This window comes from Pteronotus mesoamericanus, unplaced genomic scaffold (assembly GCF_021234165.1).
Source record: "Pteronotus mesoamericanus isolate MK-2021 breed Mesoamerican mustached bat unplaced genomic scaffold, CSHL_Meso_final contig_20, whole genome shotgun sequence".
Taxonomy (NCBI): Eukaryota; Metazoa; Chordata; class Mammalia; order Chiroptera; family Mormoopidae; genus Pteronotus; species Pteronotus mesoamericanus.
In genome coordinates this window covers 84,792,820-84,820,700 of record NW_026555085.1, presented here as the reverse complement: position 1 = coordinate 84,820,700, position 27,881 = coordinate 84,792,820, and the positions used below count along the sequence as shown (strand labels likewise).

The following is a 27,881-nucleotide window of genomic DNA, read 5'->3' as shown; positions in this document are numbered from 1 at the left end:
AAGGCAGGGCTTGGAATTCAAAAGGCTAGATGTGAATTGAGGCTCAGACACTTATTAATCAGTGACATCAAGCGGTTATTTAACTTTTTACTGCCAGAGTGTCCCCATCCTTAAAACGAGGATGACAATACCTGCCCCACAGCGCAGTTGTCAAATAATCTGTACGAGGTACCTAGAACCAAAGCACAGCCAGTGCCTGTTTTTTATGTTTCTTTCTTCTTATATTTTCTCTTTTTCACAGTAATACTTTCATTTTTAAAGCACCTGTTTTCAATGCTCTTCTACATAGACATTTTTTTTCCACGCTGTATTATCTTTAATGAAGTGCAGACTCTCTTGCAGTCATGTCACCGAGAGCTCATTTCCCCACTACTCAGCTTGGCCGCCAGCCTCTTGTCTCTCTCTCCGGCGATGGTGAGGTGGATACCCTTTCCACAGGGAGGGGAAATCCATGGTATGTTGCCTTTGCCAATAACAAAAATGTTGGGGAACCAAGTGGCAAAGCTGTTATCATTGGCATCTTTCACATGAACTGCGTCAAAAGAACCATGGTGTCTTTCTATGTTGGCGATAATGCTGATTCTTCCCAGGTAGCATCTCGGGTCACCATCCACTGGTGTCAAATTGATGACATCAGTAATTTTGCCAGTCTCCAAATCAATCTGAATGGTGTCGTTGACCTTGATGAGGGAATCAGGGTACCGGAAGGCACGAGGATCACGGGGCACAGACAAGGGATTCCTTTCATGTCCACAAAGACTTTCTTCACTTTGCACAACTTGTACTTGCTTCCTCAGGTATAATACCAGGAACAGCAAAGCAACCCTTGGTGTCGGAGATCAGACAGAAATGCTCTCTGGTCTTGTCAGTGCTGATGATATCCATAAAACCAGCAGGGTAGGTTACATCGGTTCGGGCCTCGCCATCAACCTTAACAAATGGCTGCACGCAGGCCGCCTTTGCTTCGCCTCCCATTAGGGCATCCTGAAGTCCGTTTCTTGGGAAAATGATGAGAGGACGACATCCTCTCAGTGTGTGTGGACCGGTAGATGGCCAAGGAGCAAACACACATATCAGTTTATCCAGCACCCACTGCTATGGAGCTGCTACATGCTTCACACGTTTCTTGGGACCAGGAGCCGTGGCTGCAGTAGGCACGAAAAGAGGCCACATGGATTTTTCTTAACTGATCTCATAGCAAAATATTACATAAATGTTAATTCTGTTTCACATATGAGAAAGCTGAGTCTCACTGTAGAACACAGGCTAGCTAGATTCTAGTCCTGTGCTAATTCCCCTAGACTGGACATTGAGGTAATTGAATTACATGAGGAAATAGCTCAAAAGAGTGAATAGACTCAAAGGCCAAAATTTAATAATCTAAGATGTTTAAAGCTATTAGGTCAGATAGACATAAGAATGTTATGCCAATCCAGATAATATCCATTTCATTTCTCACCACATACTTGGGCCTACCGGAGAATAGAAATAAGTATCACATTAAGAAGTATAGAGTGCACAGTGTAGAATTTAGCAGTATTGTGGAGAGCTGTGAAATGATTCCTTTAAAAAAAATTCATTCTTGTTTGTGATTATTGTTTGCAGAAATATACATACAATATACATAAGTATGTGACAGTTATTGAAAAGTTCTTGCCATGCCAAGGTGAATGTGAACTAGTAATGATGCATCAGTTGCAGCAACTTGAAAAAATAATAAAATAACAATATATTTAAATATTACTAGTAAAACCTTTTTTAAAATTTTTATTTTTTCATTTTATTACTACCACTGGCATACATAAATACTATTACTAGAAGTCTTCATTTAAAAATAAAGTTTTAGAACAACTTTATGAAAATCTTAGGGGGGAAAAGGTGAAACAAAAAGGTTCCATTAAGGGTTCAGTGTAATTTTTTTACCGTTTTTTTAAAATTTATTTTATTCATTATCATTTAGTCCCCCTATACTCCCCTCTTCCCAGCAATCACCGCGCTGTTGCCCATGTCCATGAGTTCTTTTTTCTTTTTGCTCAGTCCCTCTAACCTCTCTCCTCCCCCTCCCACTAGCTGTCATCCTGCTCTCCATCTATGAGTCTGTTCTCATATTCCTTGTTAGTTTAGTTTCTTCATTAGATTCCACATATGAGTGAAATTATATGGTATTTGTCTTTCTCTGGCTTATTTGACTTAACATAATGTTCTCCAGGTCCATCCATACTGTCACAAAGAGTAAAATCTTCTTTTTTTACACCCAAGAAGTATTCCATTGTGTAAATGTCCCACAGTTGTTTTATCCATTCATCTGTTGATGGACACTTGGGCTGCTTCCATATCTTGGCAATTGTAAATAATGCTGCAATGAACATAGGGGTGCTTACATTCTTTTGAATTAGTGTTTTGGGTTCCTTTGGATATAGTCCCAAAAGTGGCATTGCTGGGTTGAAAGATATCTCCATACTGCTTTCCACAGGGGCTGTACCAATCTGCGCTCCCACCAACAGGGCAAAAGTGTTCTTCTTTCTCCACGTCTTCCACAGCACTTGTGTGTTGATTTATTGATGATAGCCATTTTGACAGGTGTGAGATGGTATCTCATTGTGGTTTTAATTTGCATTTCTCTGATGATTAGTGACATTGAGCATCCTTTCATATATCTATTGGTCATCTGCATTTCCTCGTTGGAGAAGTGTCTATTCAGGTAATTGGCCCATTTTTTAACTAGGTTGTTTGTTTACTGTTGAGTTTTGTAGTTCTTTATAAGTTTTGAATATTAACCCCATATCAGATGTATTGATGAATAGGTTCTCCCATTCTGTGGGTTGTCTTTTTATTTTGTTGATGCAAAAACTTTGTAGTTTGAGCAAGTCCCATTTGGTTTTTTTTTTTTCTTTTGTTTCCCTTGCCTGGGGAGATATATCCAATAAAATAGTGCTATGAGCGCTGTCTGAGATTTTGCTGCCTATGTTTTCTCCTATGGTTTTTATGGTTTTGTGTCTCACATTTAAGTCTTTGATCCATCTTTAATTTATTTTTGTGTATGGTGTAAAAGGTGGTCTAGTTTCATTTTTCTGCATGCATCTGTCCAATATTCTCAACACCATTTATTGAATAAACTACTTTTAGCCCATTGTATGTGCTTGCTTCCTTTGTCAAAAATTAACTGACTATAAAAGTGTTGGTTTATTCTGGGCTCTCCATTCTGTTCCACTGATCTATGTGTCTGCTTTTATGCCAATACCACACTGTTTTGATTACTATGGCTTTATAGTATAGTTTCATATTAGGCAACATGATTCCTCCAACTTTGTTCTTTCTCAGAATTACTTTGGCTGTGCAGGAAGCATTTGCTCCAATTCTGTGAAATACCTCATCAGAACCTTGATGAGCAAAAATGCCTGGCAAAGAGAGGAACTGAGAAATGAGCAATAAATCTCTAGAGAGTGGAAAAGAAACAAGGTGAAGAATGAGGCCAGATGGGGCTGGAGAAACAGGCAGAGGCCAAATCCCAGCCATGATGGAGATTGTTCTTATCTTAAGTGCAATGATAAACATTGCTTGTAGCAAGAAAGCTACAAGATAGATTTGCCTGAAAAAAAAATTCTTTTTGACTAATTGTGAACTGATTGGAGGGAGCCCCAGTGGGTGTCCAGAAAACAGCCTCTTGCTGGCGGCTGCCGTGGCTGGTGTCGGGGCGCAGTGGCACTCACCAAAGCTTCATTTACTCATGGAGCTACCAAAATAATGTGGGTGATTTATCCCTTTAGTTTGAAATTTTAATTTCTATTTAAACACTGGAATATGGGTTCCACAGTAAAAGGGACTTTATCTGTTGAGGTACTGCTGAGCTCTCAGTTCCAAAGCAGTACTCAGTACTTAGAAAGTGGTACTCAATAAATAATTGCTGAATAATTGAATAAATGAATTTTAAAAGAAATATTCCTATTGGGAGTGTAGAAAGTTCCGATGGATCTTTCATACCTTGATATGAATGATAAATGTGAGCAAAGGCTCGGGGAGTGGGTAAGGTAAGGAAGCTGTGGCAACTTGCTAACTTCATTACATTTATATTTACATAACCATGGGAGATGAGCAGGTAATATCCTAGGCTGAAAATCTTAATGGGAACGATTAAAGATATAGTTCTGAGTCAAACTGAAATCTTGTGTGGTTAAAAACTTCTTTCAAAATGACAGCAATTTTTACGTTTTGACACAAATTGGTCATTAAACCTTGTTTTTCATTTCTTGGGTTCTTTTTTCTTCCAGCGGCAGGATTTGGATGCTACCTTTGAATGTGACCTATCTAAACTAGCTGTGAAACCCCAGTGACTTCCAGTCCTCGCTTCCAGGCCTGGGCCTGTGAGGAGCCAGTAAGTCTTGGCAGAAAGGTCAAAGTCAATGGTATCCTTTCTCCTGAGCACTGTTTTAGGGCTGAGACTAACACTGAGTGCTGCACTGAGATCACTCATCTCTTCTAAACCTTTCTGTGCTGCTCAGAATCGAAAACCAATTTTATGTGGGAAGAATAAGGGATCCCATACTGAGAAGATCTCTCCCAGTGGGTCTATACCTTCTGCCATGGTTGTAAACTAGGATATTGCATATTCATGTGTGGCTACACCCTGCAGGACACCAAGACTCAGGAGCGTGAGAGCACAGTGACATCCGGTGGCTGGCCGGCTGCATTTCCAAGGTCCTGAGCTCACAGATGGTGAAGGATGGAGCTCACACTGCGCCAGCCCCTGACTTCTGCTTTCATCCTTCCAAGCCTGGGAACCCTGTGAAACTCCAGGAAGATTCTGAATCCAGACCAAACAGGTCCTACCAAGAATATTGCTACCAATAAACCTGTCCTTCCATATGCTCTCCCGGGTTTTTACTTGCAGGATAATCATCTCTCTCTAGAGTTGCAATGTTTTAAGTTGGATTGTAAATGTTAAATGTTAATGTTCAACATTTGAGAAAATGCAAAATTCCAAAATTACATTTCAATTTTAAAAAGAAAGTTTGTCATTCATCCAATAAATGTTTATTGCATACCTAGTAGGTGCCAGGCAGTAAGCGAAAGAGGAATTCTGACCCTCCCAGAAGTTACATTGTTATTGGAAAGACTGGCAGTAAAGTACACAAACATGTATCTATGCGCACCGATAGCCCTTTGGTATAAACACTATGTTGACATACCTGTTAAAACATTTGTCCATTTTTATATTGGTATAAACACTATGTTGAAATACCTGTTGAAACATTTGTCCATTTTTATACTGGGTGTCTATTTTTTCTCATCAACTTGTAGGAGTTATTCACATTTTCTGCCTTCTTTTGATGTATACATGTATTGCAAATTTCTTCTGCTCTGTACTTTCTCAGTCTCTTTAAAAGGCATTTTTTGATGAACAGCGGTTGTTAATTTTAATGAATTCTAATTTATCAACTTGTACCTCTATGGTAACTTGGTGTTAACTGCTCAGTTTTGCTTGTCTTTGAGATTATCTTGGTTATTCCAGCCGATTTTGAGGTAAAAACTCCAAAGTGACCTATGTGCTAACCTAGCATTTCCAAAAACTCGTCAGATCTAAATTACTTAAATTATCCAGCAGAGGGAACTATGCTACAAAAGAGTAAAGCCAAACTACCTCTGGGTTTGGAGCAAAGTAGATTATTAATGTTGTAGTTTTGTCTTTCCATATCAGAAAACAGGACTCTTGAATTTCTTTTCACATCCTCTGGCTAATTAGCATGCTTGGCAGGTGCGACCACCAGCTGAATTATTATCCCAACAGTTGTTGCATTGAGAACTATTTTGGTGATCATGCACGCCAAGGTCATTCAACATTTGCCAGGATTTTCATCTTCTTTATTACCACTATTCTTTATGGTGCTGACTGAAGCAACCTCTGTGTCTATTTATAAACCCTTTCAGAAGCCATTTTTTCTATTAGGAGTGCTGTTTCCATTTTCCATAGTAGTTCTCAACCCAAAATAGAAAAGAAATGACCAAAACAACATCACAAACCCTTTAGTTAAGAATATTCTTGAAATTAAGTGAAAATTGCCTCATATCCAGAATTACATATATAGAATGTTCTACATATACAGTCTTCTAAAATCATTCTAGTTTTGCCTTCACATTTAGCTCTTGAATTGATTTGTTACTGTCTCATAGTTCTGGAGGCTGGAAATCTGAAATCAAGGTGTTGGCAGGGTTGGTTCCTTCTGAGGGCTGGAAGGAGGAACCTGTTTCGTGCCTCTCCCCAAAGCTTCGGGTGGTTTGCTGGCCATCTGTGGGGTTCTGGGCTTGTAGACACACGACCCCAATCTCTGGCTTTCTGTTCACATGGCATTTGCCCCACGTGCATATATGCATCCAAATTCTCTTTTTATGACACAAGTCACGTGGATTGCGGGCCCGCCCCACTGCACTTCCTTGGCTGAGGTGCATGCGCAGCTTCCGCCTGGTTCTCTTCACCTCACCCAGAGAGAGAAGAATGGGGCGTGGAGAACTGAAGACTTATTGCTCTATGTCAGTGACTTCCACCCTAACTTAACTAATTACATCTGCAACAACCTTATTTCCAAATGAGGTCACTTTCTGAGGAACTAGGACTTAGGACCTCAATACATGACCTTGAGGAGAAGGGAATATTATTTAACCCATAATAGTTATTTAACGGACCTCAAAGTATTTTTGTATGTGGTATGAAATAAGGTAAATACCCAATTTTCCCATAATTCACTGAAAATCCCATCCTTTGCCCGGTTAATCTAAAACACCCCCTTGGTCATGTACCTCATGTCCATAAAGGTAGGACTCTATAAGCTGTTTCATTAGTTTTTTAGTCTACTGTACATTGTCTCACTGTAACTTTATAATGTCTTCCCTAGACTCATTTGTTTCTCACATTGCAGGGGTGTTACACTTGGGCCCATATGTGCCCATTCAAAGGATCATAAAACGTACCTCCCTCAAAGCCAAATGTTTCCAGTCCAGAGTAGGGACTCTCCCCTTTGCGCCCCAGCGATAAGAATTCGTTTACTTTACAAAGTACTTGTTGACATAAGGGACAGGGTTTCCCTCCCTCTCTCGAAACCTGACAGTGGTAGCTAAGCAGTGTACAGTCTGTACAAACTTCCAGATTCCTCACTGGGGGCTTCCTCGGCTGTGGAGCATGCACAGCCTCCGCCTGGCTCTCATCACCTCACCCAGAGAGAGAAGAACGGGGCGTGGAGAACTGTTAAGTTATTGCTCAATGTCAGTGATTTTCAACCTGTGTGCCAGGAGAATGTTTAAAGCATGCAATGTCCGGCTATTTAGTCAGCGGCACTGACCTTTTTTCCCTTAGATTGTCAAATTAAAAAATGAAAACAGCCAACACGACAATATCTGCCTTGTGTGAATGTATCAAAATTATACCTATTTTTGTCAAAGCAGCAAAAACCATATTTTTTGGTGTGTCGCCGAAATTTAGTAATTAGTTTATGTGTGCCATGAGATGAAAAAGGTTGAAAATCACCGCTGTATGTAATAGCAATAACTCTAATCTCTGTCCTACAAACCTCATGTTTCCTTTCGACACAAAAATGAACAAATGTAGATACTAAAAGTTTATCATAGATCACTCCCAGCAATAAAAAAGAAGATAAACATTACTGATACATGTAAGAGTGTGAATGAACTTTAAAGATATTCTGTTGAACAAAAGAAGCCAGACACAAAATAATACATACTGTATGGTTCTATTCATTGGAAGGTCAAGAAGAGTCAAAATGAGTTAAGTGGTAACGGAAGTCGAAATAGCGATCCCCTATGTCAGAGGGGTCTGGGAAGACGCATGAGGGAATCTGGAGTGCTGGAAATATTCTATATTTTGATCTGAAGTTGGTAACATGGTTGTTTCTACCTGAAAAACCTAAGATTAGTGTGCTTTATGCACCTTATGTATGCCATGCCTTCATAAAAAACTTAAAAAAAAAACACCTTTTTGTGGGAATTGGCAAATGATTCTAAAATTTATATGAAAAAGTAAAGGGCAAAAAATATCCAAGATACTCTTATAAGAGCAAAGTAAAGGGACTTGCTCTTCCAAGGAAAAAAATAAAGTAATCAAAATAGTGTGGTATTAGAACAACAATTGGCCAATGGAACAGAGCATAGTCTATATTCATGTATGACATTTAGTTTATGAAGAAGATGGGACTGAAGAGCTGTAAGGAAAGGATGGTTTAAATAGTGCTGGGCCGACTGGACTCATATGAAAAGTAAAACTTGAACCCCTACTTTACGTCATATATAAGAATCAATTCTAGGCATGTGAAATGTGCAAAAATGAAACAGTAAAGCTTTCAGAAGATAGCTTAGAAGGATATCTTCATGATCTTAGGGTAAGATAACATTTCTTAAACAGGACACAGAAATGATGACCATAAAAGAAATAATTGGTAAGATCATATTACATTTAAGAACTTCTTTTATTACTCTAGCAAGAGAGTAGAAAGTCTAGCCACAACAAGAGGAAAAGTATTTGTAACATATACAACTGCTAAAGGCCTTATATTTGGTATGTGTAACAAATTCCTCCAAACAAATTAAAAACAAAAATAAAAATACAATCTAACAGAAAAAAATAGGCAAGAAACTTGGTCAGATCATGACACAAATGGCTAATGAACTTAAAAAGTTGTAAATGTCATTAATCATCAGAAAAATGAAAATGAAAACCACAATGATATACCACTACATACCCTCTAAAATAGCTAAAATTATGAAGCTTGAAAATACCGAGTGTTGACAAGAATGTGGAAGACAAACTTTCATTGCAGTTGATGGGCATGTACATTGTTACAACTACTTTGGCAAACAAGTTTGGCATTACTTACTTAAGGTAAAATCATGTCTGTCCTATGATCCAGCAGTTAGACTTCTGGGTATACATCTGGCAGAAAAACGTCCGCCTAAGCAATAGACACAGTGAGCATATTCAAACAAGGCTATTGTTAATAGCTACTAACTGAAACGATCTAAATCACCAAAACTAGAATGAATAAATACATTGTGGCATAGTCATACTTCACAGGATTATACTATAAGCAACAACGCAGATGACTCTCACGGTATCATGTCAAGTGAGAGAAGCCAGACACCATGGAATACACACTGATCTGGGGAAAAAATGAAAGGGTAAGAGAGAGGCCTCTGCCAGGTTCCCACTGTTCTGTTTCTTCACTTGGGTGGTGCATACAGATGCTTTCACTTTGTGGTAACTCACTGAGCTGTAACATCAATCTTTGTGCATTTTTCCGTATGTGAATTATACTGACAATTACAAAACCTTTTAAAATGCATGAACCACTTCTCCAAAAAACTGAAAAAAGTTGAGAAACATGATGACATTCCATAGGATTTTAAATATTAGGTATTGTTTGGATTTAAGCAGATGGCATAATATAAAAATGTGTGGCCTCAAATATCCACAAAGAATGGCAGAGTGCACTGAATAGATTTTAGAAATCTCAATACTGGGTGCTTATTTTCTCCCAGGACTCTCTCCTTTTCTCAAATTTGTCCCCACCCCAACCCTTTCCAGGGACCTTTATCTTGCCAGCTCTTTCCCTCTGCTCCCGTCCCCTAATATTCATGTTTACTTTCGGAGCAGTCACCTTAGTACATTCTGAACCTGCCTTGCACTACCGGAGTATCCAAGCATGGGTATCTGTTGCCATTCACAACTGAGTTTAAGATATGGAAATCGCTCCAATGCTGCATTTTTCTTAAGTTAATAAGTATACATCTCAATATGTACCTTATGGGGTTCACCCCTCAAAAGCATTTGCTTGATTTTCTTAAGTGCCAGGGGCATATAAGGAAGTCATTAAAAACATAGACTTTGGAATTAGATTAACCAGGATTCAGATTCCAGTTCTGTTGCTTATTACGTAACTCAGGGTACCATGACTAACTCACAGAACTGTTGTAAGGCTCTAAGAAGGCTGTAAATGTAAAATTATTAGCTTAACACCTTGCTCAAAGTAAGAACTCAGTAACTTCAGGTGATGTTACTGGTGATGATGATGATGATGATGATGGAGGAGGAGGAGGAAGAGAAGAAGACTTTATTATTATTTTTATTTTTCCAGGAAACTATTTGGAGTTAAACTGGAATAGGAAAAGTTTGTATTTTTTGTTTGCAGTATTTAGTGCTGGGATTGGGGGTGTGAGGGTGGGTATTGGTGTATGGTCTTTCTGATCAGAAAGCCCAAAAACCCATATGCCAGGCTCTAAAAATTAAGATCTCAGCATGATAAATCATGGCAAGAAACATAATCTTTATAGGAGAACAAAATACCTGTTTAAATGTGTTGAGTCATTTCAAAAGTCTCCTGAAGAATATATTATTTATTTTTGACTAGGAAAGTTTAGGCTGGGTGGAACTCAGACAGGGGTGAGTAAGAATTTAAAGGTATAAAGGAACTCCCTAAGGTGATTCTGGGTCAGAGGTAAAAAAAACAAAAGTCATAGCTGCACTCTTTAATTTAATGCATGGGAAACATCAGCTGAACGCCTACTAGTTGCTCAGGTTACCCTCAGCCTACACAAACCACAGGTGTCCGGAGTGCAGAGTGGTAGGCTGGTTAACAGGTATGAGGCCTGTGAAATTCTGACTTGCTTCCTGACTAGTGGAAAGGGGAACCTGAGGAGGAAGGGGCAGAGGAAGGGAAGGGGATATAGGAGATTATCGGCTCATGAACAAGGGGCGACCCACTTACAGGAAAGGACTCCAAGTCCCAGGTACCCCATCCTTTTCCACTTCCTAGTAGGAGGAAACAATGAACTGTTACTGCTCAAGTTAAGAAGGGTCAGGGGAGAAGGGATGGAGGGCCACACATGTGTCTGCTTTAGCCCCTTTAGGGCCATGACCCATTCATGTTTGAACAGAAATGCATACAAGTCCTAAAGCTTAGATACCAAAACATAACTGGCGGGAAATATCTTCATGGCAAATATGCATCATATTTATTAACCCACAAGACTTAAAATGATAATGTTGGAGCTGAACTAATATAATTGACAGTAAGAACAGCAGCTCAAGATAATGCTGATGATGTACTAATAACCTAGAGTCTTTCCTAAAATGTTCAGTCCTTCCTAAACTTTTAATAAGTCAAGAAGCATCCAGCCACGAAAACAGAAACCATACCAGTTACTTTAACAGAAAGAATTTGCTATGAAGAATTGGTTAAACAGATGTTGGAAAACTAAAACAAAACAACAACAACAAAAAAAAAACCCATACAATAAAAGGGGGATTCTGAGACTGAGGCAGAGAGTAACTACGGGAAGCCGTCCTAGGGCTGAAGAAACAAGGGGAAGACCTATAGGTGACATCCTAGAAAAGGAAGTCAGGAAACTGGAACTCAGGCCTCTGAAAATCGGGCATGGCCAGCCCATTGCTGGTATCCTTGAGGCAGAGCAACAGGGCCGATGCTGGGTGTAGAGGAAGAAGCGGAAAACCAGCAGCGGCTCCTGCCTGGATCAGACCCCGTGGCCCTACGCTGACGACAGAACTCGGAAGCTGGAAGACCCTGACCTCCTCCTCCAGCTTTGCGTGTTCCTCTAGCGCCCTCTATGGGTGAAACCTAAAGGACCCCGGCCGCAAGAAATGTTCGCGGAGTCCTGGCTTGGGCATCACAAAGCCAGGTCCAGGGAAAGAAACAATTTTACCTGGATTCATTTCCTGTTCCCAAGTGGGGAGGAGGAGGTAACCTATAAAGGGGACTCTGAAAATCCTGACCATCCTCTCACTCCCTCCAGTCAAAAAAATCTTTTTTCAATTATTGAAGATTCTTTTTTCTAAGGTAAAGGTCGTTGAGTGAATTTTAGGGTCGTTTCTCATTATCTGTACATTTGAAAACCGGTATTTATGAGAGAAAGAGAGGTAACACATCTGAAGTAAATCGTTTATTCTATTTTAGGCCTGTGCCCTATTTTTATAACTCCTTTCAAGGCCTAGAGCCGAGACTACGTCTCAGATTTTCCTTGGACCATTTCAACACGTTTCTTAATGGCAACCCCCGCCCTCCCATTTAGAAGGGCATGAGACCTAGAATCAGGCCTGTTTGGAAGTCCCCACGCCACTGCTCACGGGCTCGGGAGATTGCATTCAGGCTGACACCTCACTGTCTGGGTCTCCCTTTCCTCATCTGTAAAATGGGACAATACTTAATTCGAGGTGGCGAGGATTAAATGTAATCCAATATAGTGTATGGCAGAGTGCCTGGCAGTATGTTGAGAAATAAATAATCCATTTCATTCTTCTTTCAGCACCAACTTCTGACATTTTGAAAGTTTTAGGGAGGTGGCCATGAGGTCTGATTACCAGACCCACTTTTCAATGTGCCCGCCTCTTTACTGGAGTGGAGTTTTATCCCTGGTAGTGGCCTCCTTGGTCGGGGTCACAGAAACTCGCACACACTCAACTGAAACAAGGAACGGTCCGGGGACTAGAAGTCGACGGGACCGTCCCCTCGCCCTGGCGTCCAGCTCGGGACTCCTGCGGGACGAGGGTGGAGCGCGCACCTGGCACCGCCTCTCGCGGCGCTGGGCCTCCAGGAGCGCCGCGCGCAGCCTGAGCTGCCCGAGCGCGGCACAGAGGGGAGCCGCCGCCGCCGTCCGGGGCCTTAGGGACATCGGACACTGCCGGCCGCCGGCGGAGATGTGACCCCGCTCCGCCGCCCATGTGGGGCTCCCGACCCCCAGCGAGGGCAGCGGCCAGAAGGGCCCCGGCGCCGGGCCGTCTGGCCCTCCCCCTGCTGCTGCCGCCGATCCTGCTGCTCGCGGCCGCGCCGTCGGGACGCGCAGGTAAGTGGGCCGACCCGGGGCGCCGCCTAATGTCGGACGAGGACCTAGCCGAGCCGACTCCGTCCCGCCGGCGCTGGGTTTGCTACGCCAAGAGCCCCAGGGACAATCTCGCGGCGGCCACTCACGCGTTTGGTTCCGAGTCAAGTTTGCACCGCGCCACGTTCCACACTTTTTCCTTGCGGGTTCTAGGCAGGTGTGGAGGAAGTTTGACAGCTCCTCACAGCAGCGGGTGACAGTAACCCCGCGCAACGCTTTCGCCCGCGTGTCGCAGGCTCCCGCCACCCCCGCCGCGGCCGCGCGGAGAAGCGCTGGTGGAACGCGCGTTTCGGCCACCTAGACCTGGTACTCTTAAACCGGGAACTCCCCAGACCTGAAGGTGATGTCTGCGCTTTGCAAAACCAAACCCCTTGAAAGCAAGGTTCTGATCCAAAGGAACCGGGTCTAGAAAGAAGCAGCGTTTTTAAAGTAAGATCCCCTCTCCTGGGCACGTCATTTTTCCCCTTTTCAGGTGCGACCATGTACTTATATGTGGTGTCCTTTGATTTTTTTGGAAATAAAACTTGTAACTGATCCATGACATAAGGTGACTGCAGTTTTTGATTTCGCTCTTAAATTTAAACTCTACCAGCTGGAATCCAGTAAACCAGAATGTTCATTAACCCGATTTCTTTTTCTTCTGTATTTCTGGTATAGAGAAAAAGGTATTCGACCCCCCCCCCCGCCCCGGAACGTCTCTTTTTAATTGACATAGAATATTATATTAGTTTTAGGTGTACAACATGATGATTCTACATTTGTATACATTGCAAACTGATCTCCACCATAAGTCTATTACCTATTATCTAGCACCACCCAGAGTTAATACGATATGATTGACTGTAGTCCCCATGGTGCGCGTGACATCCCTGTGAGTTATTTTGTAACTAGGAGTTTGTACCTCCATCCTCTTCATCCGTTTTGCCAACCCTCCCTCCTTTGGCAACCACCCGTCTGTTCTATCTATGAGTCTCGTTTCGTTTTGTTTTGTTTGTTTTTGTTTTGCTTTTTAAAATTCCACATGTAAGTGAAATCACACGATATTTGTCTTTCACTCAGCCTAACACCTTCAGAGTCCATCCGTGTTGTCACAAACGGCAAGATTTCATTCTTTATTACACACACAACGCATCTTCTTCATCTATTCATCCATTGAGGGACACAGGTTGTTTCCCTATTTTGGCTATTGTAAATAATTCTGCTATATGAACATAGAGGCAGATGCATCTTTTCTATTGAGTGTTTTGTTTTCTTCAAATAAATACTTAGATTTGGGTTTACTAGATCATATGGTAGTTCTATTTTTAATTTTTTGAAGAATTTTCATACTGTTTTCCATAGAGGCTGCACCAATTTACATTCCTACCAGTAATAGTGCATGAGTATTCCATTTCTCTTCATATTCACTAACACTTGTTATTTTTTCTCTTTTTGATAATAACAGATATGAGGTGATATCTCATTGTGGCTTGGCTTGCATTTCCATGATGATTAGTGATGTTGAATATCTTTTCATGTGCCGGATGGTCATTTGTATGTTTTCTTTGGAAAAATGTCTATTCATATCCTCTGCCCATTTTTTAATCAGATTGCTTGCTTCTTTTCCTTTTGTTATTGAGTTGTGTGAGTTCTCTATATATTTTGGATATTAATCTTTTATCAAATATTGGATCTGCAAATATTTTCTACTATTCTTGTTGCCTTTTCTCTTTGTTAATGGTTTCCTTTCTTGTGCTAAGCTTTTTAGTTCCATATGGTCCCACTTATTTACTTTTGCTTTTGTTTCCCTTGCCTTTTGTGTCAGGTCCCAAAAAAATCATGACCAAGATTGATTGATGTCAAGGAGCTTACCTTTTGTTTTTTTTCTAGGAGTTTTATGGTTTCAGGTCTTACATACAAGTCTTTAACCAATTTTGAGTTAATTTTTGTGTATGGAGTAAGAGAATGATCCAGTTTAATTCCTTCCCATGTGACTGTCCAGTTTTCTCAACATCATTTACTGAACAAAACTATCTTTTTACCCATTGTATGTTCTAGGCTCTCCATTCTGTTCCATTGATCTAATATATGTCTGTTTTTATGTCAATACCATCCATACTGTTTTGATTACTATAGCTTTGTAACATAGTTTAAAACCAGGACGCATGATACCTCCAACTTTGTTCTTCTTTCTCAACATTGTTTTGGCTAATTGGGATATTTTGTGATTCCATACAAATTTTAGGATTGTTGTATTTCTGTGGAAAATACCATTGTGATTTTAATAGGGATTGCATTGAATCTGTAGCTTGCTTTCGGTAATATGGATATTTAAACAATATTAATTCTTCTAATCCACAAGCATGGAATATCTTTCCATTTATTTGTGTCCTCTTTCATTTCTCCAGTGTCTTACAGTTTTCAGCATACAGGTCTTTCATCTTCCCAGTTAAATTTATTTCTACGTATTTTATTCTTTTTGATCCAATTGTGAATGGACTGTTCTCCTAATTTCTCTTTCTGCTAGTTCATTGTTAGAATATAAAAACACAACAGATTTGAAATATTAGTTTTGTACCCTGCCACTTTATTTGTTTTTTGGTGGAGTCTTTCAGGTTTTCTACTAGTAAAATCATGTTGTTCACAAATAAGTTTTAGTTCTTCCTTCCCAATCTGGATGCCTATTATTTCTTTTTCTGTCAAATTGCTCTGACTAGGATTTTCAATACTATGCTGAGTAAAAGTCTCCAAAGTAGGCATCCTTGTCTTGTTCCTGATCTTAGAGGAAAAGCTTGCAGTTTTTCACCATGGAGTATGATGTTAGCTAGGGACTTCTTATTAATGACCTGTATTATATTGAGATATGTTCCTTCTACACCTACTTTGTTGTGAGTTTTAATCACAAGTATGTTGAATTTTGTCAAATACTTCTTCTGTATCTATTGAAATGATCATATGATTTTATCCTTCATTTTGTTACCATGGTATATCATATTGATTGGTTTGCAGATTTTGAACCATTCTCTTATCCCTGGAATAAATCCCACGTGGTCCATAGTGTGTGATCCTTTTAATGTATTGTTAAATTCAGTTTGCTAATATTTTGTTGAGGATCTTTGCATATGTGTTTATCAGGGACATTGGCCTGTAAGTGTATTTTTTTTGTGGTGTGTTTGTCTGGTTTTGGTATCAGGGTAATGCTGGCCTCATAAAATGAGTTTGGAAGCTTTCCTTCCTCTTTAGTTTTTGTCAGAGTTTGAGAAGGATAGGTGTTAAATCCTTTTTAAATGTTTGGTAATATTCACCAGTGAGGTAGTCTCATCCTAGACTTTTGTTTATTGGGAGTTTTTTGTTGTAGTTTGTTTATTTGTTTTTTGATTACTGATTCAATCTCCTTATTAGTAATTGGGCTATGCAGATTTTCTATTTCTTCATGATTCAGTCTTGAAGGATTGTGTGTTTCTAGGGATTTATCCATTTCTTCTAGTTTGTCCAATTTGTTGGTATCTAACTGTTCGTAACATTCTTTGGTATCAGTTGTAACCATTTTTCATTTCTGATTTTATTTATTTGAGGCCTCTCTCTATATATAATTTTTAGAGAGTCTAACTAAAGTTTTGTTAATTTCACTTATCTTGCTGAAGAACCAGGACTTAGTCTCATTGATCTTTTTTATTGTCTTTTTAGACTCATTTCACTTATTTCTGCTCTGATCTTTATTTTCTTCCTTCTACTAATTTTAGGCTCTGTTTGTTCTTCCTTTTTTTTTTAGTTCCTTTAGGTGTAAAATTAAATTGCTTATTTTATATTTCTCTTGCTCTTGTGTCACTATAAATTTCTGTCTTACAACTGCTTTTGCTGAGTCTCATAGATTTTGGCATGCATTAAATCCATTTCCATTTGTCTCAATATATTTTTTATTTTTCCTTGATTTATTTATTGATCCATTGGTTTTCAGTAGCATGTTATTTAGTTTCCACATGTAGTGTTTTTATTTGTTCCATTTTCTTCTTGTAATTTATTTTTAGTTTTATACTATTGTAGTTGGAAAAGACTCTTGATATGATTTCAGTCTTCTTAAATTTACTGGGACTTGTTTCATGGCCTAACATATGATGTATCCTGTAGAATGTGATATGTGCACTTGAGAAAAAGATGCATTCTGCTGCTTTTGAGTGGACTATTCTGTACCCAGCTATTAAATCTATGTGGTCTAATGTGTTGTTTAAGGCTGATATGTCTTTCTTCCTCTCTTTTTTTTTCTTCCTTCCTTCTTCTGAAAAAGATACTCTGTTGAAAAGATCTTCTGAAAAAGATACTATTTCTTCAAATAGGTACAACATACACTATTTCTTGGCGAAAGCCAAGGCCAGGATATTAGATGAATTAAGAGGTAGGTAATAGCAAGGCCAGGCTGTTTTGCTTTCTCATGATTTAGCCTAATTCACAGATAAACTTGAGCAAACCAAGAAGTTGAAGTTAACCTATTCCCTACATACTTTCTCACAAATGTTAGAGGTTTCACAAGCTTTGGCAAGTGCCAGATCATTTAAACCAAAACCATACTTTCTGACAAGTGGCTAAAATTCTAATTTCTGTATTTGTTGTTATGTTGCTATGTGATTTACTCACTCCAAACAGTAAGCAGCAAAATGGACATTCTGCTTTGGACATTGACAAGCATAAATTGTATTCTTTTTAAAAATTTAAACGTTTTATTGTTTATGCTATTATAGTTGTGCCAATTTTAGCCCCTTTGCCTCCAGCACCCAGTCCCACCCCCCGCCCCGCACTCCCATAGTCAATCCCCACACTGTTGTCCAAGTCCGGGGGTCCTTTATACATATTCTTTGACGAGACCCTTCGCCTTCTTTCAGCCAGTCCCCACCTCCCTCATCTTCTCGTAGAGCTGTCAGTCTATTCCATGTATCCATGCCTCTGGTTCTATTTTGCTTGTTAGTTTATTTTATTCATTAGATTCCACTTATAAGTGAGATCATGTGGTATTTGAAGGCTGATGTTTCTTTATTGATTTTCTGTCTGGATGATAAATCCATTCCTGTTAGTGGGGTATTAAAGTCCCCTACTATTATTATTTTGCTGTTAATTTCTTCCTTTATGTCTCCTAATATTTCCTTTATGTATTTAGGTGTTCCTTTGTTGGGTGTATAGATACAGTTGACTCTTGAGCGAAATCCTCCAAATCTTTCCAAAATCCCCAAAGAAGGAAAATACAGAGTTTATTATGTCTATGAACAATTGAACCTAACTTTAGTTTTGGAGCTTCAGAATACAATCTGAATATTACTAGTACATTTATGCTTATTAGAATTAAAATACTATAATAAACACAATGAGAGTACTTGTTGAAATGTCTCCTTTTTGATATAAACACAGCAGCATTGGGTATTTTATTTTACTGAGATGTTATTCCAGGACATACTTCATACACTCACAAATGATTCCACTGGAACTAATTAAACTTTTTTGATTATTTTTTAAAACTTTGTATTTTGAACTAATTTGAGTATGACAAAAAAGTTGCAGAAAGGGGGTAGAGTTTTCATAACTCCCTCATCCATTTTCCTCCAATTTTCTTCCCCTATGTAACCATTGTACAAGGTGCAGAACTAGCAAATTAACATTGGTATTACATATTTACTAAACTGTAGACCTTGCTGAACTTTCACCAATTTTTTAACCTAGGCCACTTTTCTGTTCCAGGACCCATTCCAGGACTGCACCTGACATTGTCATGTCTCCTTCATTTCCTCCAACCTATGATAGCTCCTCAGCCTTTCTTCACTTTCAGGTCCTTGACACTTTTCAAGAGTTCGGATCAACTCTTCCTTAGAATATTCCTCAATTTAGGTTCACTTGATGTTTTCTCATTAAAGTTATTACTTTTGCATAAGAAACCATATACATGCCCTGACCAGTGTGGCTTGGTTGGTAGGGTATCATCCCACAAAGCAAGAGGTTGCTGGTTCAATTCCCAGTCAGAGCACATGCCTGGGTTGTGGGTTCAGTCCCAAGTTGGAGCATGTGCGAGTGGTAACTGATCCATGTTTCTCTCTCACTTCGATGTTTTCTTCCTTTTATTTCTCCCTTCCTTCTCTCTAAAAATAAATAAAGAAAAATAATACCACACATATTATGTTGTCTTTCCATTGCAGCATTTGAAAGCATTTATGATATTAGTATATCTTTTTACTGGTGATATTAACCTTGATCACTTGGTTAAGGTGGTGTCTGAAGGGTGTCTCACCATAGAGTTAATATTTTCCGCTTTGTGATTAATAAATATCTTGTGGGAAGACACTTTGAAATCATGTGAATACCCTGTTTCTCCTCAAACTTATACCCACTAATTTTTTAGTATCCACCAGTGGATATTGACTGCAGTAACTATTATGATTAATGGTGACTTTTTTATTTCCCTCTTTTCTTCTTCATATTAATTGAAATACTATTGCAAGGAAGAACCATTAACTTCTCCCCCACTTATTTATTTATTTATTTGCTTATTTAAATGTGTCAATAAGAACTCATAAACATTTACTTTGAGTTGCAGTCCAGTACAATTATATTTGCTGCTCAAATTGTTGCAGTTTTGGCCATTAAAAGCTCTTCCAGTTTAGCTCCTCCTGCCTCCACTTCTCTAATGGGCACTTTCACTGCAGAATCCTCACTATTGTTCCAACTAGGACCATTTTTCATACTTACAGCTGACTATCCATATCATTCCAAGCTAGTCCTCCTCCATTTTAGATGAAAATACGTCTGTTGTAAAAGGTCCACTGAACTACCTACTAAATGCTCTCTCTACCTTGTTATTTTAAAAATTGGCTCATAGTTTTTAAGTTCAAAGTACAATATCACATGCAGTTCAAGAGCAAATAACATAGGGAAATGAGGTGTTTGAGGTGATCAGATTTAATGAAAAAGAATTACCTTAATACCCCATGCATCTATTCTGAGTTTTCAAAAGTTAAAATGCAACTTGACACAAGGTGATTTTTAAATAATCTTACTTTGAGCACTGTTCATTCATTCGTTCATTTATTTAATGTCATCCATTCATATTTTCCAGGAACTGTTCTAGGCATTGAGGTGAACAAGAAAACAAGGCTTCTTTCTTCATGGAGCCTTTAGTCTCAGACAGATTATTACATTAAAGTATAAATGCCAGAATTGAGAAAACCAAGCTTATTTAGAAGCACAGAACAAGGCAATTAATCTAATTTAGGGGTTAGGCGGGGCTTCCTATAAGAAAGGTCTTTTAACTGAGACTAATAAGAGTCGCTACTGTGTGTGTGTATGTGCACACACACTCATATATCATATCACAGTCACTGTACTTGAGGAGAAAATACACACCAAAAAGAAATAATATGTCCAAATAAATGCCTTACTATGAATAAATATTCAAAGCCTTTTAGAAAAACATAAATTCAATTAATAGTCATAGATAGGCAGCTATTCATCCACAGTATGTAAAATAATTATAATGCAGTATAAATTCATGTAGTTTTGTTTAAAATATTAGCGAGAAAATAAAGCTAAATTCTGTGTTCAGCATATTCTGCCCATCATTCATACAAGAGAGGATATTCATACAAGAGATGACATGAGATACTAGGACCAATTTTCTAACAAACAATGGGTCTGACATAAAAATCAATAATGGCATCTTCAAAATAGGTACTTTAAGAGGCTATGCACAAAAGTAGCACAACAATGTATTTCTTAAGCTCCTCTTTAGAGAATTCCAGGTAGATTCTGGCACACCTTGGTCAGAAAAAACCATTCAGTGGCAAATGTTCATCTTTGATACGTGGATTTAATTTTCAAAAGCATTCAAAGGCACTTCCAACAAACTTGAGTAATCAAACTGGGAAATACTATGTTGGGCAAAAACAGAGGTGTGACTATAAGATAATTAAATGGAAGTTTTTGCATGTCTGTAGCTACCTCTGGAGATAATTGCAGCTGAGAGGAAGCATGCCTCAGATGCCATGATCTGAGACGTATCGTGGGGACAACCATAAACACGCCCAAGCGAAGTGGGAGATACACACTCTTTGATGAGTAAACTCCAATACATTTACTTTAAAGTCCCCCTTTTTGCTATCAGGCACCAACAGCAATATTCAAAAACATGGTTAGGCACACAGATTTACTTTCTTAAGAGATAACATTGCTTTTGCTGTATGACCTTTGTATCGCTCATCTCTAAAAATGTGCCTGTACCTGGGTACATTGGCATATATTGATGGATGGTGTCCCACATTCAGAAAATGTCTGCCCCATGAGAACAGGGCCTTCTGTCTGTTTCTGTCCTCTACTGCCCTACCCCAGTGCCTGTCAGCTTCTATTTCTAGCACAGAGTTGGTGCCCAGTAACTATTTGTTGAATAAATGATATGGCTGTGTACAGTTCCACCAGGTAAAGCTTCAGTAAAGAAGGAATACTTGGGTTTTCCTCATTGAATTTCTTCTGTCTCTCCTTAGAAGCAATCACCTGTAACATGCAAAATTTGTAATGACCTTACAATCCCTTCTCCCCACAACCGTGTTCCTTAGAGCATTTCCTGAAGGCAGCAGGTGATTGTATTGGTAGAGAGAGCCCTGTCACGGTCAGAGCACTTGGGTTCAGGCACATGACAAAGGGCGGAGTCACCACTGGCACGTCATTCAGCCTCTCCGGGCCTCCATCTCTGTTCAGCACTGAAACGAGGGTGGTAGTTATCGGGGACAGTACTAAGCGAATAACAGTTGAGCTCTCTCTTGATGCCAGGCGCTGTTGGAGGAGCTCTGCATCAGAAATCCTACCAACAAGCCTGTGAGGCAGATAGTACTAGTGTCTCATTTTACAAATGAGCAACTTGAGGCACAGAGGTTAAACAAAGTACAGACACACAGCTGGTAAGTAGTAGAGCAAGGAGTAGACCCCAGCGTTGCTTTAGAATGCTTTGTTGTTAGAACATCTCTCTGACGTACTCATATAAAGTTATTAAAGCAATGAGATGGGGCAGGCGGCAGTGCCCTGTATAAATGTATTATTTATGTACTGATATGCAGATGTACATAGTATTATAGAGGAACTGAGGCAGCTTACATGTACAGCAGTGAGGGGGCAGAGAAATGGTGGAGATGGCGGCTATTGGAAGATAATTCAGTTCAGAGGAACTGATGTCCACACCAAACCATGCCCTTCGAGAACACAGCTGTGTATCTTTTCTCAGGTAAAGAGTTTCTGAATCACATTTTAAGTGCTGCTTAGATGGCTTACATTTTAAGGGCACTTGCTATATCATTAGGAGGCAAGGAGGAGAGAGAAGTTAATATTTTTCAAGAGAAGTCGTTTATAATTTGAAACAAAAGAAGATAACACCTTTCCTTTCAATGTGATGAAGTTAGAACAACACTTGAGATAACTGTCTGAAGGCAGCCATACTGTTGGCTCTCCTTTGTGGTGCTTGGCATGAGTTACCTGCAAGTTTTGCTTCCTAAAATTGGTTAATCACCCTCTGGTGCTTTTTGTACCTTAAGTCTTTTAACCTCATTTCCCACAATAGAAAACTCATTCAGAAGGTGATTTTTCTTTTCTTTCTTTTTTCTTTGTTATTGTTGTTGTTGTTGCAGGTGGGGGCGGTCTTACACCTTATTAAGGTGTTTTCCTATTTCAAAAGATACTTGAGGTGTGTAGCAACTACTTGCCATGGGCCATTATTTCTTCATTAAAAAGTGTCCATTGTGCTGAGGCCCTGAGAATAGTATAACTGATTTAAAGTTCAGGCTGTTCCCCCTCATTCGGATGCCTTTGTGAATCTGGGTCCAACCCTGATCACATGATTTATGTAAGCCCCGCCAGTCCCTGATTAGTTCAGATCAAACACATTTCTATTTGCCAAGCGCTGGGAATGCAAAGACTCTGTAAGATGTGGTCCCCACCTGCAAACAGCTCACAGCCTAGTGATTCCTTCACTCTGCTCCACCTTCAGAGGGACACAGTGGGCCGGCAGGCTGGAGGCTGGAGGCTGTCTCTGGACAAGGCCGGCCAGGGCTTCCTCAATGCCAAGGCTCCTCTAATTAGTCAAGAGCTTGAGAGAGTTGAATAGCCCCAAAGTGGAAGTCTCATAAGTCTGGCTGTTTACCTTAGCAGTGGAGGAACTATAACGGAAGAGTTGGAACGCCTCAGCCTGGAAACAGGGAGGTTTGGGTAACCGCAAAACCGATTACGCTGTCTCGTTTTGAGTCCATTCGGAGGACCTCACCATTTTTTATTGCTGTTCCTCAGGCACTAATTTATTCAAAGCATTTAGGCTTTTCCCACAGTGTGAGGAAATGGACATACATTTTACTGGCAGGCATGTAATTAAAACTGCAACATATTTAGATGATGACCTTAATACTTATTTTGAGGCCATTAGGAAAATGCCACATATCATTTCACTATACCTAGAGACCTGTCCACAAGGTACCTCTTGTAAACAATATAACAGCCATATTTTACAAAACTCTACTAATGAAGTTGTCATAGCTTTACCCATTGCAAATGCCATTTTTCTGTTGTATTCCTACTAGAAGAATTCAAGGGTAGACCCAGTTCTTCCTATGGCACTATAACAAAGATGAAGACATTCTAGAAGGCTTTCCAAAAGGCCAAGCTGTAACAAAAGGAAAACAAACACTGAGAGGGGACATAAATCTAAATGATGTGACTTACAAGATATAGCAACCAATCATTACTTGGAGTTTCATTAAGTGGACACCTCCTTGCGGAGGACCCCTCACAGCTTTGTAATGGCAGAGGCCATCTTAAGCCCCCACAATTCAAAGGGGCACCCCAAGTATCCCTCTATTGTTCAAAGCCCACACAGTGGCCAGGAAAGCTGAAAGGGAACCCAGAGGTTCTGCCCCTTTATGAGATCTTACAAAGTTCAATTTTTCTCTTCAAAGACTAGACTGTTACCCAGATAACTGTTGTCAGAAATGCCTACTTTCTTTACTGGAGACCATGCATACCCTACATAACATTACAGCATCATTATATTTTAGTTCCTAAAATAGTACAAGTTAGTAGCTATTAAATGGATGCACACATGGAGGAGCAAGGGGTCTTTAGTTCCAAAAGATACTGTAGGAGGAGACCACCAAAACTGTAAAGACACACAACAGCAGAACAAGTTAGGGTATTGCAGGTAATTTGGTGTGTCTGGTGAACACAGTATCTTTGGCAGAATTGCAAAGGGCAGTCAGACCAGACCATGAAGAATCTTGTGTTTCAAACCAGAGTTGTAATGGTACAGCATTCTCAGAAATAACTGTGTGCATCAATCCAACAGCTTTATGATTTGAGATGTAAAATCAATGGACTATGAGAGAATCAAAGCGGTACTTTCAGGCCCTGAATCTATGTGAAAAAAAAAAGTTCTTTGTTATCTGTAAATTGGTACTTGACTCCTGGTATCAATATGAGTGCGATGTATTCACTTTGGAGTTAAATTATCCTATCAGTACAGACAGGTTAGAACCATGACTGTCCTCAATCGGAATGTTTATCCATTCTTTCCTTTCCAAACTCGAGACAATGCTGTGCTGAAAAACTACAAAGATGTAAAAACCACAAGTATATACTAGTTACCAGTTCTTTGTTTCTTAAATGTGCTGTTTCTCCCCTTTTTGAAAAGAGTGCTAATTGTATTTTTTTTACCAGTCCCTTGCATCATCAAAACAAAAGGGCAAGTATTTATTGATAAATCCTCATGTGTTCGTTTACCTTTCACAACAGAGTGACTCTCTTACTCAGGAGACTCTTGCAGCTCGGCTTCATCGGGATGTCCCGTTGTTTCTGCTGTGAAAATAGAGCCCCACGCCACCCACCCATCTTCATACCCACAGCCAGCCTCTGGGTGCAAGCTCAGCCTCCCTCCTTGGGGCAGCTGTAATGAAGGGAGACTGGTTTCTCCAATGCTCTTCTCACCCCCATCCAATCTTTTCTCCCAGCAAACGGACATGAAGTGACCATTGGAATTATAAGCAGGCTCGTGGCTTCTCCTGATGACAAGGCTTCACTACTTGCCCACTGAATTCCAGATACAATCCAGATTCCTTTCCAGGGCTTACAAGGAAGAGGGTCTAGCCCCTCTGTACTTCTTCAGTTTCCTCTGGGCCACGCTCCTTTCCCAGGGTAGGGCTGCCCCTGGATGACACTTTGATTTAATGACAAGGGGATGATCCAAAACTGATGGCTTTTTCTGCCTACACAATCAGAAAGAATGTCAATCCAAATGAAGAATGTGCAGGACTAAAAAGCTGGGATATCCTCTCCCCAGAAAGTATATAAAATAGCAACATCTGTTTTAAAATGCATTTCTGTTAAAGCTATTTACTGTTCTGACTCCTTGTCAGTGTATTTACAGTGACCTTAACAAAGCATTTGTCTTTTTTAAAAAATCCGAAGGGCTATTGCTATGATCTATCTGCACTTGCTACCAGAAGTCTAAGTTTTTAGTCTTCTCATTGGGTCTGTAATTTTCTTTATAAAGATAAAATTGACCTATTACAAAGAATGCTTTTTCAAGGTTGTTAAAGCAGAAGTCATTTATAACATTATTGAGAAGGGAGGGGGGCATTTTTTTCCCTTCAGTTTAATTTGCTTTTTTTTAGTAATTAATCTCTCTTAGTCGCTCTCATTTCAGTCTTTATTGTATTAGCTATCTTTTGCTGTGTAACAAGTTACCTCAAAACTGAGCAGCTTAATACAACAAGTATCATCTCCCTCACAGAGTTTTGAGGGTCAGGAGTCCAGCGATGGCTTCGTTGGGTGGTTCTGGCTCAGGGTCTCCCCTGAGAGTGTAGTTGGTTGATAGGCTGGGGCTGCAGAGTCATCACAGGATCTACTTTGAGAGGAAAGCAAGGTAGAAGCCACCGTGTCTTTTATAACCTAATCTTGGGAATGATGTACCATCGCATCAGTCATATGCTATTGGTCACATAGACCAACCCAGATGCCACGTGGGAGGGGATTATACAGGGTGCAAACGCCAGGTGGAAGGAATGCCTGAGGGCCATCTTGGAGGCTGGCAGTCAAAATTGCTGTGACACATGATTTACCCATAGTGTGGACTTGGCGAAGGAGAGTTATATACGATTGTCACATTATTAATTCCCCCTATTTAACCTATTATTACCATAGTTGGGTAACATTTTAATAATCGGCATAGCACTTCTAGAGGATTATTTAAACAATTATAAAACATTAAACAAAATGTTGAATCAGTGAACGTTAATGATTGACAGCACCTTCCAAAATACAGTTCACTTCAGAAAAGCAAAATTGTTTCCTCATGGCAGTGACCAAGAAATTTAAATTAAATTAATTAAGTGAGCAATCTCTTCTTTTTTATTTTAAGATATTTCTTAAACCTTTTTTGGGTATGTTTTAGGCATTTTGTTTCATCGGTTGTTTTTTTACTTATATTAAAAGGTGGGCAGAAACCAATGTGGTATAAGATAAAGATTTGTATAAATTAAACACTGAGAAAATATGCCTGGACTAGAATATCTAAGATAACTTATATTTTAAATCTCCAAACTCAAGTTGCCACAGATCAGAATATTCTAGTTCCTTATCTGATAGTTTCATGGAGCCATGTGTTGGTAATATCTTATATCTGTGATATTATAATACATAGTCTATGTTAATATTAGTTCTTACGATATGCTAACCACTCTTCACATGTTAGTTCACCTAAACATGTAGAACAATATGTAGCATTTTAGATCTAGAAAGATCTTTGGAATTTTTTACATTAAAACTTTAGAGCAGTTGAGAAATACGACGCTCCGTTGTTCTGCCTCCCCATGTTCTCTGTTTCATCCTCAAAAATATGATTAAAATTTCGGACCTTGTGATAGCACTGAGTGGTATTAAATCATTGATCAATACACACTGTCAATAATCTCCAGCAAAAAGCCGGTACCAGTTGATATAGTGTGGTTCCAAAGAGTGAGAAGAATAGAAATCAAAGAAGGGCATTGGGCAGGCTGTGGCCCTTTGAGAGCCTCTTTATTCCTTCTACACATATACCCACATGGCGATCAGTATTTAACTTTCTTCTTAAAAATAAAACAGATATTAAAAAATTATCAAGGTTAAAAGTAGAAGCCATTACAAATATAGTACATGTACACACAAACACACACTCAACTGCCTCTATTTTGGTTACTCTGCCACATGTTAAAGAGATTATTTAGGTTTAGCATCAGGGTCATATAAAAAGTTTAATTCTAAGGTAAAAAATTTTTCTTTTCATTTGGCTCGTGAAATTATTCATTTGGCTCTACATTGCATAGAGCTAGTCTTAGCCAAGGGTTACCAGAAGCATAAAGCTAATTCCTTTTTCCGATGAGTCCCAGCTAATGTGCACAGGAATTATCAGACTTGAGCACCCTCCAGTGACTTAGCTATATTTTGTTTCCTGAATCTGATTTTCAGTATCAAAATTTTAGATTTCCCAAGTTCATCGACTAGAATATATGTATTTGTGATAGAATAAGTTTTCATAAAATTCAGTTATTACCCGGTACTCTGTGATCTCTCCCATAGTTTAATACTTTGATTCCTACCTGTTACCACTGACTTACTGATTTTAATTCAAGGATTATCCTTGTTTTCTTTCTTAAGAAACTATCTTTCACTCTCCTTTGTCCTTTTCTGATTTTTTGGTAGTTTCTCAATTCTTTATCATTTCTATACAGAGGATTTTTACAAATTAATCCTCTAGACACAGTTTTTCTTAGAAAACAATGTGAAATTATCAGCATTTGATTAAATCAATTGTCTTCTTTTAATAGTTTCTTTTCTAATTGTTGCTTCATACATACTCTTCAGTAAAGCTAACTCCAGCGCCAATCTCCGAACTTCTGCCCTTTCGGACATCTACTCTAAATTCCATTTCTTTATCTAATAATGGGATTATTTAGTTATCTGCTGGTGCA

The 27,881-nt window shown here is 39.2% G+C and overlaps 1 protein-coding gene and 1 pseudogene across 2 annotated transcripts in view; one reads left to right on the top strand and one right to left on the bottom strand.

The window, feature by feature from the left end:
* Positions 1-347: 347 nt before the first annotated feature.
* Positions 348-1,173, bottom strand: LOC129066932 (40S ribosomal protein S4, X isoform-like; annotated as a pseudogene).
* Positions 1,174-12,662: 11,489 nt separating this feature from the next.
* The window catches only part of IL20RA (interleukin 20 receptor subunit alpha), a 29,158-nt gene continuing 13,939 nt past the window's right edge, over positions 12,663-27,881 (top strand). The window contains exon 1 of one of the 2 annotated variants that reach the window (XM_054568947.1): positions 12,663-12,858. In XM_054568947.1, the coding sequence (XP_054424922.1) occupies positions 12,735-12,858 (124 nt within the window). In that variant the 5' untranslated portion in view covers positions 12,663-12,734. Of the gene's footprint in view, positions 12,859-24,948; positions 25,069-27,881 lie in introns of those variants that run through there. The other variant, XM_054568948.1, reaches the window with a different exon arrangement.